The sequence below is a fragment of the Theropithecus gelada genome, chromosome 15 (genome assembly GCF_003255815.1).
Source record: "Theropithecus gelada isolate Dixy chromosome 15, Tgel_1.0, whole genome shotgun sequence".
NCBI lineage: Eukaryota > Metazoa > Chordata > Mammalia > Primates > Cercopithecidae > Theropithecus > Theropithecus gelada.
In genome coordinates, this window is record NC_037683.1 from 31777114 (window position 1) to 31793874 (window position 16761).

At 43.4% G+C, this 16761-nt stretch overlaps 1 protein-coding gene across 2 annotated transcripts in view; it reads left to right on the forward strand.

Annotated features, from left to right (window-relative positions):
• Nucleotides 1-16761, forward strand: part of EPB41L4B (erythrocyte membrane protein band 4.1 like 4B) — a 157908-nt gene that overhangs the window by 81692 nt on the left and 59455 nt on the right. Inside the window, exons 15-16 of one of the 2 annotated variants that reach the window (XM_025360669.1) lie at nucleotides 2033-2097; nucleotides 3879-5965. In XM_025360669.1, coding sequence (XP_025216454.1) covers nucleotides 2033-2097; nucleotides 3879-4026 — 213 coding nt within the window. In that variant the 3' untranslated portion in view covers nucleotides 4027-5965. Of the gene's footprint in view, nucleotides 1-2032; nucleotides 2098-3878; nucleotides 5966-16761 lie in introns of those variants that run through there. The other variant, XM_025360668.1, reaches the window with a different exon arrangement.

Here is a 16761-nt window from a genome sequence, read left to right on the forward strand (position 1 = left end):
TTTTTAGTAGAGACGGGGTTTCACCGTGTTAGCCAGGATGGTCTCGATCTCCTGACCTCGTGATCCGCCCGTCTCGGCCTCCCAAAGTGCTGGGATTACAGGCTTGAGCCACCGCGCCCGGCCTGAGAGTTCTTCATTGTTTGGGACTGTCCCTGGAATTGCAGGATGATTAGCTTCCCTTTTCTCTGTTACTGTGACAAGCAAACATGCACACGTTCATTTCCCGTTGTCCTCTGAGGGATATGAGCGTACTAGTTGAGAACCAGCTGAGTTAACACTAAAATACTCCTTGACAGTTGAGAATGTGATTAAATTGCCAGAGGAGACCAAGGAAGTTTCCAAAATCTTTTTCCAGGTCTATGGCTAAGGTTCCCACCTCTCTCTGATGAATCTGATTTGGCTGTGTTTAAAGCCAGAGAAAAACATGAGGGTCCAGTTCTAGGTCAGCCTTTCTCTATTGTTGAACAGCCAATGAATGGAACCTCATTCTGGGCCTGTCTATGTGATCAAAACACCTGGAACAGTTAGACTCTGGGCAGATCATCTAAACTCTGTGGGTTTCTGTACCCCCTAAAGGAGAAATATGCAGAGATTGCACCAGGGAGATGCTAACGCCCTGGTCAGCTCCCAGATCCTGCTACTGAGGTATTTTCTCCAGATTCCTTTTCCTGCAGCATGTCCTTCCGGGGGCTGCAGAGTCTGCTTGCTGACAGGCGTCTTTGAAGGAGAAAGGAAAGGCTGCTGGAATACAGAACAGGCAGGGAGGGCATCTCAGGTCCATGCAAATGGAACGAACAGAACTGCTGAGAATTCTCTGTGCCAGAGAGCAGGCCACTGCTTATTAACCAAAGCAGCCCGAGAAGGAGGGGAAGAAATAATTAAAAGAGTCACGGTGGCAAGACTGTAGTGACTTAAATGTCAGGAAGGCCTAATTTGCCCCTTGGGAGGTTGAGCCTTGAGAAGCCCCTGACTTCTGCTGATGTCTAGGACCACTGCCCTCTGCAGGCCAGAAGTGGAATGGCAGGCTGCTACCTAGCTGGCTAGGGCTGCATCTCTGTCCATTGGTGAGTCATTGGTCAGGGTCTGTGTTCTCTTTATAAAATGGACAACTTCCTTCAAAATTAGCGGGGTGTGGTGGCAAGCGCCTGTAATCCCAGCTACCCAGGAGACTGAGGCAGGAGAATTGCTTGAACCCAGGAGGTAGAGGTTGCCAAGATCCTGCCATTGCACTCCAGCCTGGGCAACAGAGCGAGACTCTGTCAAAAATAAAAAATTTTTTAAAAAGGCAATCTTCAGCCTCCTTCCTTCTCTTCTTTCTCTTTCTTCCTTCCCTTCTTTTTCTTTCTTCTCTCCCTCCCTACTTTCCTTCCCTCCCTCCCCTCATCCCTTCTTCTCAAACTGTCTCCCTGTCTCCCTCCCGTTTTATCAGGATGATAAGCGCTCTGGATGGTTTTGTTTGTTTTGGTATTTTGTTTTGGATTGCATTTTAGAAGATTATTTTTATTGCATAGACCAGGGAGAAAGAAAAAAACCTTCACCCACGGCCCTGCTGCTTCACTTAGCATCCCTGTCCAGTCCTTGCCTGTGTGCAGATGTAACTGCTCCACATGGCCATTGTCATTTTCAGCAATGACAAAAATTGTTTCTGAAGAGAGAAATTGCCTCCCACTCTCCCCATCTCTCTGACACCTTCCGCCTCTTCCCTTGGGGAGATGAATACAGCCTGTCCCTGGTACTCCGGACGACCCCCTTCAAGGCAGGTGCTATCACCTTCTAAGAGCAGCTTCCCAGCCCCTTCACAGGGAGCCGCCTCTGGAGAGGGCAAGAACCGGTGCTGGGTTCCAGCCCCCAGCCTTTGTCAGAGGGGGAAACATGATCATCCTGGGAAACATCCATCCCCTAGCCAGGGTCTATAGCCTTTCCGTTCATAGTCCCCCAGCCCCTCGGGTGGATGCCAGTAACAGAGAAAGCAAATGAGGACCATTGAAATTAAAAGGTCATCAAATAATCAAGTTCGGTGTTTTATTTCTAGCCTCAGTATCATCCTAATATCCACCCCAGCCAGCCCCGGTGGCATCCTCACTCTCCAAATGTCAGGTAAGTGCTGGTGCTTCCAGAGCTGCACCTTCGAAAGCTCTCCTTTCTCTAGAAAAGTTCAGATTCTGCCTAGTTTAGGAGTAGAAAGTCTGCATCAGAAACAACCCTTAAGGGGTGCATTGTCATGGCCGAGATGAATAAATTTTCAAAGCAGAGGTAGCCAGTGATGCGTGTGGATGTATCAAAGGTGTGCTTTGTAAAATAAAAAATGAATTGATTTTTAAAAATCATTCTGATCTCATATATTCTTGGTTTAGTTTTATGTTCAAGATGTTACTGAAAATTTCTAAGTAACATTTTTCTGTCCTGAGAATTCGTTTACTTCAAATGTGATGAAAGCTTGGGGATTTTTGTTGTTGTGGTTTTTTTTTTTTTTTTTTTTAAGGAGTTTTTTTTTTGGGGGGTGGGGAATGGGTTTGCTTTTTGTGGCAATCAATATTTTTTCCCTAGACTGAGGGGTCAGTTTTTCTGTAAAGGATCAGACAGTCAATATCTTCGGCTTTGTGGTCGCTGTCACAACTCCTTAACTCTGCCATTGTACTTTGAAAACAGCCCGAGACAATCCATAAATGAGAGACTATGGCTGTGCTTCAATGAAACTGATTTAGAAAAACAGTAGGATTGGGCCGAGGGCTGTCATTTGCCAACCTTGGCCCCAACCTACCATAATCCTTTCTAAGCCAACTGACATCTGCTGGACTGTGTTTATAGTGAGGCTTGAGAGGTTTTTTTTTTTTTTTAAGGCTGGCTTTGTGAAAGCAAATGTTCCTTTTAAGATTTGAATTTTAGATCAGTCTTAATTGGTGTTTATGTGTGAAGCTATTTCAGAAACATAGTTGGCAAGTTCAGTTTGCATAAAGGTGAGGTTGCTAGCCTTTCTCTGAGAAATGGAGAATAAAATGATGGAAATAAACCCACTTAGAGCAAGGCCAAAATAAAGTTTGCTGGGGAATTTTGTAACCCAACAGTGTGATTGTTTATAAACACTTGGTAGTCACTTAACTTTTTAAAGCAAATTAGGTGAGTGGAGTAATAATTCTAAATCTTGCTGTGTTTCAAAGGTACTTTATTCTTCAGACATAAGAAGCAGAAGAGATTTATAGAAATGCTATTTTAATTAACATTGTTTTTACAAAAGTTTGTGCTTATCACTGTCTGTTTTATCATGTTAGTTTCCTTCTGAGGCACGGCCTAGCAGCAGGCATTCTGAGGAAAGCCGGAAACAGTGCCTCTCTGGGGTGGGCCTGCTACTGGCAGCTTTAGTGTCATCTGGAAGCTTGTTAATGCAGATTCTCAGTCCCACCCCAGACCTACTGGATCAGAATCTATGGGGTGGGGCCCAACATTTTGTGTATTTTCAATCTCTGCAAAGATACCCCCTGACAACAGAGTTTGTTAGTCCAACACTTTTGGCAAATGCTGCCTGAGGCATTCATGGCACACACTGGCATGATAAAACCTCCAGGCAGCCCTGTAGTAAAGGAACATTTTCCACCTTCACTTAGCTTTCTCCGGACGGACTTGACCATGAGACACCCTTTGAGAAATGATGACTTGACCATAGACAGATGCTTGCTCTGCTTGGAAGTTCATAGATGATCTGCATCTGAACTTTTACAATTCTCAACGTAGGAAATCCATTCATTTCCACTCATAGCCATCCCCATTCACATGGCTCATGGTTCTCCCTGCCCCATTTCCTTTGTGCTTGTGTTGTTTCACTTACATTTCTGCATTTTCTTCCATTCTCCCACTAACCATTCGCTCTGCAAACAAAACAGGCCATCCTTTCAGGATGACAGGTCGCATTGGAAAGCATCGGCCAGTGGAGATGACAGCCATTTTGATTATGTCCACGACCAGAACCAGAAGAACTTAGGAGGGATGCAAAGTATGATGTATCGAGATAAACTCATGACTGCACTTTGAGAGACTGAAGCATCTCTCTTCCATTCACCTTCATAGTTCCATTGCATTCCATGAAAAGTGTCTTGGCCTCACATGGATGGATGTGTTTGGACGAGTGTCTTTAAGGAGTAGTCCTGAAAGGTGTTTTCAGTGTCCATGCAAATATTTGAAGATAAAACCACTATAGCTTGTTATAATTTACTGTTGACTGCATTCTCATTAAAATGAAGGTAGTTAAAGGCTCAGGAATCATTTTGATGTTCTGATTTTAAAATTGGAGTCAAAGTCTATGTTTATCATATTACTATGTACCTGATGTTCTTTGTTATTTAATTAGTGGGAGCAAATAAAACCAGAAGAGCTTGGGAAGATTGCTCAGCATGTATTCCTGACGTAGAAGTTGAGGTTGCTAGGGTCCAGTTTCCCTAGTGTGGCCTGGATAAGTCATTTCCTCTTCATTGACCTCATTTTCCCCATCTGAAAAGAGAGGGTTGGACTAAGTGATCTCCAAGGTCCTTTCCAACTCTAACATTCTGCAATTTGTTAACATTTCATTTTGTTTAGGTTGAGGATATACATTCAAACTAATTTTATCACAAGGAAAACTGCAGTACCCACTTCCCTGACAGAGAGTTACTCCTTTCAGAAGCTAAATAAAGTATATAACTTATTAGATGTTATATAAATACAGGGGGACTTTGAGTTTCACATCTTAAAGCAGTTGAGCTACTTCGAATTTAAGCAGTTGTACTAATCTTAAATTGCATAGCATTTGTTTTGATAGAACTTGCTGCTCAAGTATGAGAATAATTTTTAATGTCTTAATGATTGGTGCTGCTAACTTGCATGATTTCAGAAGACATAATTGTGAATACACGCTGTCAGAATTAGGGGATTGGTTTTTACCCTAGACTTCACTCTTAAAAAGCAACGTGCAGTCAGGATCATTTATGGCTCAAATGAAAGCATATAAGGTTTTCTTGAAGTTGTGCCAAAGCATTCTGTAGAGTAGGATGAGATGGGTGTTGCCCTAGTCTGTTGGTAGACCCAGAAATCAGTATGTTGTCTTTTAGGTTAAAGCTTGTACCAAAATATTTATTTCCCCCGTTTCAAGCCCTGAGTCAAACATTTTTTTTCTCTTAATAATAGACCTTAAATGTTTTATTAGTATTTCTGTGAAATCAGTTGATTCTTGTGCCATTTTTATGTATGTAATTGTAATTTTGCCCATGTTAGGCCCTCTAAAGAATGTTTGACATCCTTTGAGATATTTTGTTACTAAAATCTGATCTTTTTTGGCTACCGCAAAAATCTATTCAGCAAGAAGGTATCAGCTGCGTACCTTGCACAGTGGAGCTGACCGCCTATAAACTCTCCCTAAGGTATTTGTTTACAGGTGTATTCCATTTTAGCAGACGTTCTGATCCTCAGTGTATGTGCTGCAAACAAATAAATGTGTTCTGAATCTTTTCATCTTATTGATAGCATTTTACAAATGTGTTTTCCAAAGAATAAAGATTATTCTTGCTTTTTTTTTGACTCCATCTTCATTCTTTTTTTTATTGATTCTTATTGCTATGCAGAAGTCTCATTTGTGAATGACCTCGGTAACAGAACAGGTGGCTTTTGGAAGTCTGAAGGTGAGCATTCAGTTAGGTGGGTGGAGCAAGATCATCTTAGAATGAGGCTGCTCTTGGCAAGAGTGGCTCTTATAGGCACAGCAGCTGATGCCTTTCTTCATCTGGGGCAACTCTGGCGAAGGTTGCCCTGCCTGTCACAGGTGCAGAATAGAGAGAAGTGGTGGCAGTGGGATTTCCCCAGTAATAGTCCTGTAAAGGTGGATGTTTGTCCTGGCTACTTGTGCTCTTCCTGGCAGGAAGGCATCCAAACCCTTATCTGTGGGCTCCTGGAAATTGTGTATGCCATCTGATACCCTCTATTAAATACCTCTCTGCTTAAAGTCACTTGAGCGGTTTCAGTTGTCTGCAACCAAGAAGCCTCACCAGGATGCATACTTATGACATCCTGATTGTTAAATGAAGTATACACTTTTCATTCCTTAACTTAGTGGACCTTTCTCTACTGCAGTTGACCAGTTCAGTCTTAACAGCCTCCTTTTCTGTCATTACATTGTGATGTTGTCTAAAGGTCTTTCTTCTGCTCACTGCTGTTTTCACCACAGTCTACCCAGGCCTTCTCATTCTGTCCTGATTTTATAATGCTGTAGACTCTGAAACCATCCTCTGTAACCCAGACTGTCCTGTGAACTTTTGGACTGACATTTCGACTTGGATATCCTGTGTACACCTCAAACTCCACCTATCAAAAATCAAATTGGTCATCTTTTACCCTCCTCCCACAAAACTTTTCTTCTGCCTGAATTCACTTTTTTACCCACTACTAGAATGTATACATCATCTACAGCTGTTCTGCCTGTTGCTACCCATGTCCAAACAGTGCCTAGGTCTGTTCACCTCTGCCTTGGTATTCATACTTAGGCTGTCCTCTCTCTTCTTACTGACATGGATCCCACAGGAGCATCTTTTCTCTGGCTCAGAGGTGCCCTTCCTGATCTCCCTGACTCCAGTTGCTCCTGACAAGCTCATGCTCCTCCCAGTCACTAGAACAGTCTTTCTAAAACACGGTTGGCCTGTGCCATTGCAGTGCTTGCCATTACCCTGAGGATGAAGTCCAGCGACCTCTCTGTGGAATTCCCCACTCTGTGTCTCCATCCTTTTGCTCTAGCATATATCCCCCATTTCTCACCCTACTGTTGAAAATCCTTCAGTGCCAAATTGCCTGTGGTTCCTGGCATGCACCACACCCTGCTGTTACTCACATCTATGCCTTTGCAAATACCGTTCCTTCTGCCTAGAATTTTGTCACTCCTATCCCTTCCCCTAACTCCTGCTCCATGTCTGCCTCTGCCCAGACATCTTCTCCTAGGGACTGTCTCATGGCCCCACCTCTGCAAACTGGGTTAATTTCTGTGTTCCAGTAATAACCCCCTCCCTTTCTACCCTCATCTATAGCAACGTCGCACTTACAGCTTTGTATTAAAATAGGCTCTTTTGTTTATCTCATCCTGGAACCTGTACACTGCATCAGCCTGAGCTTTGTGTCGTACTTGCCTTTGTTCCCTGGCCCCTGACAGAGAGCAGGTGCTCCATGAATGTCTGCTCAGCAAATGGATTATTCCACATTCATTTGAAAGGAGATGTCTAACCAGATAACAGGCAATAACACATCATCTCTGGGCTGGTCTGAAGATACCTGAACAACCTTATCCAGTATGGGGGCATCGTACTGTGCATAGGACATTGACCACCATGCGACGTCTAGATTCAGTTTCACCATCTGAATATTACTCAGTGTGTCAACTGTGTTCTCATTTGAGGCATTGGTATCATGCTGTACAGGGAAGAAGAAAGTCCAGCCACGTGACGTTGGAAACCCCCGGTAGGTAGACATTGATCTGCACTAATATATAGGGGCTGGTCATCTAATGCTAGGCCTTGCATTCTGCATGTGTCACTTCACTTCCTGACCATTCTGTGAGATGGGTAATATCCTCTTTTTCATACGTAGGAAGCTCAGGCTTAGAGTTTAACCAAGCAGCCTGTATTCCAGAGCCTGTGGTCTCAACCGCTGTGCTGTCTTGTCTCTCACCTTTCATCCCACCATTTGCAACCCTGGGGATCCACATCTCCATGAGACTGCTAGATAATGTTGAACAGTTCACTCCACTGAAATCGAATTGCTCACCCAGAAACCCATCCACTCCCTCTAGCCATCGAGTAACCCCTGTCCATCTGCATTACCACCACGCCGGTAGGTAGCTCACTGTCCATACACCCCCACCAGTGTGGCCTGGTAACCATGTTCCCTCCACCATCACCACCACCAGTCGTAACTGTCGATACCTCCCACACACACACCAGGGCTGGTAACCTTGTTCATCTCCATCGCCTGTGATCTACGCTGTTTACTGCCTTCTGCCCACACACACCCCTCCAGTGGTCTACTAACCCTCTCCCACGCCTTACCACCCCTCCTCAAGTCTAAAAATCCTGTCCACACAGGCATCATTCAGCAGTGGTCCCATTTTCAGAGAAGCAGAGATTGTACATTATTCTTTTTTTTTTTTTTTTTTTTTTTTTTGAGATGGAGTCTCGCTCTGTCGCCCAGGCTGGAGTGCAGTGGGGCGATCTCAGCTCACTGCAAGCTCTGCCTCCCGGGTTCACGCCATTCTCCTGCCTCAGCCTCCTGAGTAGCTGGGACTACAGGCGCCCGCCGCCACGCCCGGCTAATTTTTTGCATTTTTTAGTAGAGACGGGGTTTCACCGTGTTAGCCAGGATGGTCTCTATCTCCTGACCTGGTGATCCGCCCGCCTCGGCCTCCCAAAGTGCTGGGATTACAGGCGTGAGCCACCGCGCCCGGCCTGGACATTGTTCTTAATGAACCACTGCTTATTTGAGATGATCCACTCTATGGACTTCCTTCCAAAGAGCTCACAAATGAACAGTGTTTTCTGGAATATTACTTGACAGTAAAACCATACTCACTATTCCATAATTAATGGAATTAACTTTTACATTGTGAAGCTCAGGTATGTACTGGTTTATCATCTATTCATGTTTCTGTGGTCCCTCAAAACATCCAACAGTGTACTGACAGTTGTCATTTGATTGATCTAATTCATGCCAGAAATCTCTAAATCCTGCCAGGTAATTAATTACCTTGGTCTTCAAAACCCTTTTGCCTATTTATTGGTCTACCATTTCTGTTGAAGGTGGTTCTCTTTAACCACAAAGACGGAGGAATAAGGACAGTGTGGGAATTCCCCTTAGTCCTTCTTGCCTGTCAGTATTGCACCATCCTTCCAGGTCAGTGACTGCAGCCTCCTGTGTCCCGCTCTGAACACAAGTAATGACAGAGCCTTTTTGTTGCCCTTGACTTTACAGCTTTTAACTAGTCCTTTAAAATCTTAGCTCATCAAAGAACTCCCTGAACAGCCATATTGATCCCTTTGGATCAATATTTCTCAAACTTAGAGTTCTAAATCAATTCCCTGGCTGACCAAGTCTTCCAAACATACCAGGAAAATACCCTACTTTGGTCTGGGGTGATTTGCTTCCACTGTCTTGCTACAGGAGGCAGTGGACAGATGCAGAGGCGAAGCGTAAGGGGGCGGAGAGAAAAAGCAAGTCACTGTTAAAGGTCCCTTGCACGTGAGAAATGGCACATTTTAAGAAACTCTGGGGGTATCAAAAGACAAACATGTAAAATAGACAATCAGCTCAGCCTTAGCAAAAGAAATCCTCAATAGTTCTGCAAATAGGCCCACTTCTCCCAAAATTAGGGAGCCAAAGAATGGCTTGGACAACTTACTAAAAATATAGATTGCTGCATTCCAAATGGTCAGTGGTAAGACCCCAGACCCTGCATTTTAACAGCCCAGGACAGTCTGAGGTGGGCAGTCCAGGTTTGCTTTTCTCTTTGGGAAAGCAAAGCTACTTCTCTGCTTGTGTGTTCATCCTTATTATTATAATGCCTCAATTTTAACTCTCAGTGGAGGTCAACTCTTTTTTTTTTTTTTTTTTAATAGTCATGATGTTAAGTCAATGGATGGAGGCATCATAATAAGTAACTAGATCTGTCTGCTCAGCAAAGCTTTGCATTTCCTTAGGCCCAAGGTGAAGCAGAAGAATGTGAGCATTCTACTGGTTCTTTATATGGCTTTAATTTCATCATTAACCTGTCCCCTGCAACCTATCAAACCAAGTCTGTGTTCTTGCCCTCCCTCCCCACTTCAGAAGCAAGAGACTAGTGAACTCCAGCCGTTGGAGGACAGGGCGTGTGTATACACCAGTCTAAGCACCTGGGCTAAGACTGGAGCCCATGATTGGGAAACAGGTGGAAGTTTGCAGAAGTAAAATGGCAAGACATTGCCAGCCAGACGAGAGAAGGATTAAAGGGTCCACAGTGTGGTGGTCTGGTTTTATCAAGGGAGAAGAGCCCCGTAGTTGCCTGATTAGGTGAAGGGTGGAAGCTTTGGAATCTCACACAGTTTGAATCCCAGCTTTGCCACTTACTAGCCATGGGACCTTTGACCAGTTTCTTGTGGACACCTCATTTTCCTCATCCCCAGATGGAATTTACCAACATCTCACTGATAAGAGAATTATCAATAAATGACATGATATAGAAAAGACGTTTTGCGCAGCGCAGTGTTTGACGCTAGCTGGTAAAAATTTTTAGTGGGTTTTGAGATGTAAGGTCGTAGCTGTGCATGTGGATGGAAACAGGCCAAAGAGATTCAAAATAGCTCAAGGCCGGGCGTGGTGAATCACACCTGTAATCCCACACTTTGGGAGGCTGAGGCGGGTGGATCATTCAAGGTCAGGAGTTCATGACCAGCCTGGCCAACGTGGTAAAACCCTGTCTCCACTAAAAATGCAAAAACTGGCCGGGCGTGGTGGCATGTGTATGTAGTCCCAGCTACTTGGGAGACTGAGGCAGGAGAATGGCTTGAACCAGGGAGGCGGAGGTTGCAGTGAGCTAAGATCATGCCATTGTACTCCAGCCTGGGTGACAATGTGAGACTCCATCTAAAAAAACAATAATAATAAAGTCTAGTTCAAGAAATGGTGTATCTAATAGATTGATGGCTTGAGATGTATATTCTAAGTTTAGCAAGGGGAAGGGGTGTTTGGTGCCAAAGGAAAGATCAGATGGAAGAGCATTAACACATATATAAAGACATGTCTCTTTGAAACTAACAAACTCAGAGCAGAAACACCGTGGGGATCTTTTGAGGAAAGTAAAAAGAAATAGAAATGTATTTCTGTCCGAGAATACTAGGAAATAACTGTCCAGGCAGAATGTGGACAATGCTTTCCCATCTGCACATGGCAGAATTGGCATAGAGTAAAGAATTGGTGAGATGGCTGAGAGTCCATTCTGTTGGTACGATTGGGACTCAGAGGCTTGGAGAATTGAAACAGAGCGTCTGCTCCACTCCCTCCTTGTCTAATTTAGGATTTCATTTTAGATGAATTGGAGGAAGATTTTAACTATTAGGAGACTGAGTGGAAAGTTAGTAATAAAAGGGAACCACTGTGCTTTGTTGCCATTTTGTCTTTCTTTCTTTTTTTTTTTTTTTTTTTTTTTTTGAGACACGGTCTCTCTCTGTCACCCAGGCTGGAGTTCAGTGGTGCGATCATGGCCCACTGCAGCCTCGACCTCCAGGGCTCAAGTGATCCCCCCACTTCAGCCTCCTGAGTAGCTGGCATGCACCACCATGCTTGGGTACATTTTTAAAAAATTTTGTAGAGATGGGGTCTTGCCATGTTGCACAGGCTGGTCTCAATTCCTGGCTCAAACGATCCTCTTGCCTTGGCCTCCCCAAATACTGGGATTATAGGGGAGAGCCACTGCACCTGGCATGTTGCCTTTTTTAAGATAGGTAATACAAACAGTAGTAAAAATCAAACACAAATAACTGGAAGTTACTTTTCCTTTCCATCTTCTTATTCCCCAGTTTTCCTTGGAAGCAAACATTGTTAGCATTTCTCTCTGTCAATCTAGAGCTACTCCATGTATAAAGAGCATATATTTATTTTACCAGTCAATATTGATGGACGTTTAAGCTGCATCAACTCCCTCAAGTTTCAGTGGTGCTGCCATTCTTGTACCTTGTGTTTGTGCACTTGAACAAATCTACCTGTAGAATAAATTCCCTTGAAGTAGCATCCTGGTCAAAAGGTATGTGCATATTTAAGTTGGATATTGTCTAATGAAATTTCTCTCCAAATATATTCCACCTGTTTATACTCCCCGCAGCCCACAGGCACCCCCAGCAAATATGACAGTGTCTCTGTGACCTCACAGGAAGCGAATCATAGCCTTTGCTAGCTTTTTTTTTTTTTTAACTTAGTCTGGTAGGTAAAATCCAGAATTTCTGTTTTAATTACATTTCTCTATGAACAAGGCTATGTACCTTTTTGTCTTTCTAAACACCGTTTATTATATGTTTTCTGTGAACCATCTGAAACCCCTATTCTTGAGTCATGCTCGTTAATAAAGATCAGGCTGATGAAGTACAATTAACCATGTCATCTTAGTATTTATAATAGTGAAGAAAGGAAAGGCTTGGATGAGTTGGTATTTACCAGACATTTTTTTGAAAGTAGGTTTCCAGGCCAAGTGTGGTGGCTCATGCCTGTAATCCTAGCACTTTGGGAAGCCGAGGTGGGTGGATCACCTGAGGTCAGGAGTTCAAGATCAGCCTGGCCAACATGGTAAAACCCCATCTCTACTAAAAATGCTAACAATTAGCTGGACCTGGTGGCGCATGCCTATAACCCCAGCTACTCAGGAGTCTGAGACAGGAGAATCGCTTGAACCCGGGAGGTGGAGGCGGCAGTGAGCCGAAATCACACCACTGCACTCCAGCCTGGGTGACAGAGCAACACTCCGTCTCAAAAAAAAAAAAAAACGTAGGTTTCCAGAAATTCAGGTAACAATCAGCATGGTACTGCCCTGCAGAGCTGAAAAAGGGAATGTGGGCAACATAAAGATAGCAAAGGTAAAGGAATTGATTTCTAATATCTGTGTTTCCTTTCCTGTTGGGGAGAGTATTGAGAACTTTCCACTCAGGCTTCTTAGATACCCACCCAGACATCATGAATTTCCCTGGTGCATTGACCAAGGAAGGATGGATGTACTTCTAGTTACAATTAAAATTCCAATGTATTGGATCTAAAATTACAGCCACATCCCAAGAGTCACCTGTGGTTTTATTGGATGAAAGGCTGCAGAATTTAAAATATTAAAACTGCTGTAGTCTAGGCCATCCACTAAAAAAGGATTAGAATAATTAGAGGAACATCCCTGTAGGTTCATGTTATAAGAAACCCACAGAAACCTAGCTAATCGTCCCCTACTGAATGGTGAATGGTTTAAACATCACGTTCTGCACTGAGACCTCAAAAGCAAGAGGTGTTGCTATGCTAATGCTCAACCAGCTTCATTCCCTGGCTGAATAACGGACACTGTATTAAAGGCAATTAAACCATCAAGCCCTTAAAATTCATATCAGTGTTACGGCTTCAGAGGCTTATTATGAACTAAGAATGTTCATAATAGAAACTTCTGAAAAACCTGCAAGAATTGGGGAACAGAGAGAGGATCATTTGATGAGATTTTTAAGCACTAACGAATACCAAAATAAATTAATCCTCATCTGTATTACCCTAGAAACACGTACCCAGTGTTCAGCTCCAACTCTGGCTCACACTGGTGTCTTGTGCAATTAGAATGTCTAAAACCTACTCTTAACAGATTATGCATCTTATTCATCTAACCCGAACTACATTCCGTGATGAATAATGTTTTAATTTCATTCATTCAGTGAGCCGGATGGCGTCTGGGGAGTGGAAAAGTAACACTTCCCAGCTTATTCCTGAGTCTGCCGTAGCTCTGTCAGAGTGCATAGGATGACAAAGAATCTGCTATGTGGACAGTATTTTACACTCACAGCTGAGCTTTCGTGACAATGATTATTTTGTCTTACCGTCCCTTTGGGGGCTCTCATATAATACCATTTGAGGATGTATTTAAAGAAGTAGTTAGGGGCAAGTCTGTTAATGCTTTTGCCGCCTGAAAAAACAAAGAATAAAGGCAGAGGAACACAGAAATGAGAGGCAAAAAAAAAAAAAAATAGAAACCCAGAAGTGACCGGGCACAGTGGCTCACGCCTGTAATCCCAGCACTTTGGGAGGCCGAGGTGGGGCAGATCATTTGAGGCCAAGAGTTTGAGACCAGCCTGGCCAGCATAGTGAAACTCCATCTCTACTAAAAATACAAAAATTAGCCAGGCATGGTGGCACACACCTGTAATCCCAGCTACTCGGGGGTCTGAGGCAGGAGAATCACTTGAACCTGGGAGGCAGAGGTTGCAGTGAGCCGAGATCGCACCACTGCACTCCAGCCTGGGCAACAGAGCGATCCTCCATCAAAAAGAAAGAAAGAAACCCAGAAGGGAAAGTTCAGCTTATTAGAAGTGACTGTTGTAAGGGAAAATGACTATATTTGTATTGTATTATTTTGTTTTGTTTTTACTTTAGACGAGAAAAATATTGAATAAACTTGGTCATGAGCCTCTGAGCAAAAACCAACTCATGAAATAGTAATTCTCTGGAATGCACACACATGACACCTGTGAAGGCACACACACACAATGAGGAAGCCATTGCAAAACCTAGCAAGAATAGCATCACAACAAAACAGCCTTTCTGGAAGAAAAATGTCAGGACCTGCTTACACCTATTTATTGAAATCATTTGACAGGTGTTTGGCGAAAGAAAATTTGAGACTCAAAGATGGAAGCACATATCCTGTCCTACCTCACACAGGACTCAGACCTGGGAACTACTGAACCCCAAAGGCTCTTGTCACTCCTTAGGATGTGGGATGTTACTCTGCAGTTTTGCAGACTACATAATGTAGTTAGGAACAAGTAGGGAATTCATGACCAAAGTGAAACTTTTATGAATAGGTATTTGATAAATTACCTAAGGAGAATTAAAATGTAATGCACTAAAACTAAGTGAATAAACATCTGCTGTGCTTCTCTGCAGTGCTGGTATGTCACAGAAGATGCCATCTTTGGCTCCAGGTAGCTAATCATCATCAGATCAAGAGCTCCCCATCTAGCATGGGTTCATACATCACCTGTGCTAACACCAGAATTGCTTGCAAAGTTGATTGTTTGGAACATTTCTTGAAAGAAATACAAATTGGAAAAGTTTTGTGCCAATTAGTCTCTATAAAGGAATCTAAACTACACTCCCCAAAAAATGCAATTTTGACCATTTCTTTTTCTTTTTCTTTCTTTCTTTTTTTTTTTGAGACAGAGTTTCATTCGTCACCCAGGCTGGAGGGCAGTGGTGCAATCTCAGCCCACTGCAACCTCCACCTCCCAGATTCAAGCAATTCTCCCACGTCATTCTCCTGGGTAGCTGGGACTACAGGCGTGCACCACTATACCTGGCTAATTTTGTATTTTTAGTAGAGATGCGGTTTCACCCTGATTGTTGGCCAGGCTGGTCTCGAACTCCTGACCTCAGGTGATCCACCTGTATTGGCCTCCCAAAGTGTTGGGATTATAGGCATGAGCCACCACGTGTGGCCAATTTTGACCTTTTCTGAAGAGAAAGATGAAGTAGAGTCAACCTTCTCACTAGACTTTTTTTTTTTTTTAGAAATAAAACCACTAAGTTGCTGTAAGAAATCATCCCTAATAGATGCAACATTCATAATGTATCACACTTCTAAGATATCGATACAATTTTCTTTGAAAATCCATTATGAAAAAAGTACAGTGTTTCAAATACATACTGTACTTGCTGCCAAATAGTACGCTTTCCCTGAATTCAATAAGAACATGTAACAATGTATCAGTCTGTTTAGTCTCTACCAAATTAAAATTGAAATAAGCGACAGCTATTTGGGAAACCAGAATGAGTAAATTGTACTTTCTCTCATCTCTGAGTCGGACATGGCACAGATCAAATTATATCATTGAGCTGTAGTTCCTGGCATATGAATGCTTAATGTCCAAAAATGCAGTGTCTGCCACCCAGATAAGTAAAGTGAGTTACCTAAGGTCACATAGGCAAACAGCAGCAAAGCCAAAGCTAAGTGCCAATGCGTGTTCCTTTTTTGTCATTAGATTGCTCCTTTCAAACACATGGCGAAGCAATATTGTCTAGCAATTCAGAGAGCCCAGGTTACCTGGGTTCAAATCCCAGCTCTGCCATTTACTAGCTATGTGACTTGAGGAAACCTCCTTGGTCTTTCTGCTCCTCTTGTCCTTTCTTCAAATGGTTGTTGGAAGATTAACTAAGTTAACTGGGTACTCAAAAATGTTAGCTTTTGGGCTTTTTTCCTCTGTGAATATTTAAAGAGCATGATTAATGCACTGGTGTTCAGTCAGGAGGTATGATTCTGGCTGACACCATCTGCTATAAAAACACACTACTTGAGTGAATTCTGCTAAGAGAGTCCCAGTTGGAGAGCCACAGTTCCAGGCGAATGGACTGGGTATGGACTAGTGGCAGGGCTTCCTGACTTTTTCTTGTCCTTGGCACACACAGAAAGTGATATGTAGCACACTGGGACAGGCAGACAAGACTGCTTGAAGCTCTAGGCTCCCCATGTCCTGTCCACTTACTCCAAGGACTGGGAGAATAAATGGTTCAGCCCACTTGCAACCCTTCTGAGGCTTACCAGTTGGAAAGCTCTACTGAGGTCCTTGTCAGCTTATCCCTGATGTGTTAGTTCTGATTAGGCATATGGAGTTGTCCCCATTGAGGCTAAAAGTAAAATAGGAACTAGTTTGTCCCAACCAGCTCCTCCAGAAGGTGTGTGGAGAACTTGTGTGCTACCTGTGAGTCTGCTGTGTGGGCTGCATAGACACCGATCCCGCCGCCAGAAACCCCAACTTGGAGTTAAGACACATGACATAAACAGCTCATGAGTAAGTCCGAGTTCAGGCAGCACTTGATATGTGTGCACTGAGCAATCCAGATGAGATGCAGGGGACTTTGGATAGGGGATGTTTATTGCATTTCCTACTGCATCAGCTGGCACCATACCTATGGAGGACTTCTTGACCATCCAGACATGGGCATTCTGTTAAACGCGTGGAATCTGTTGATTTCTTGGTCTGACTGGCTGATGATTTGGTT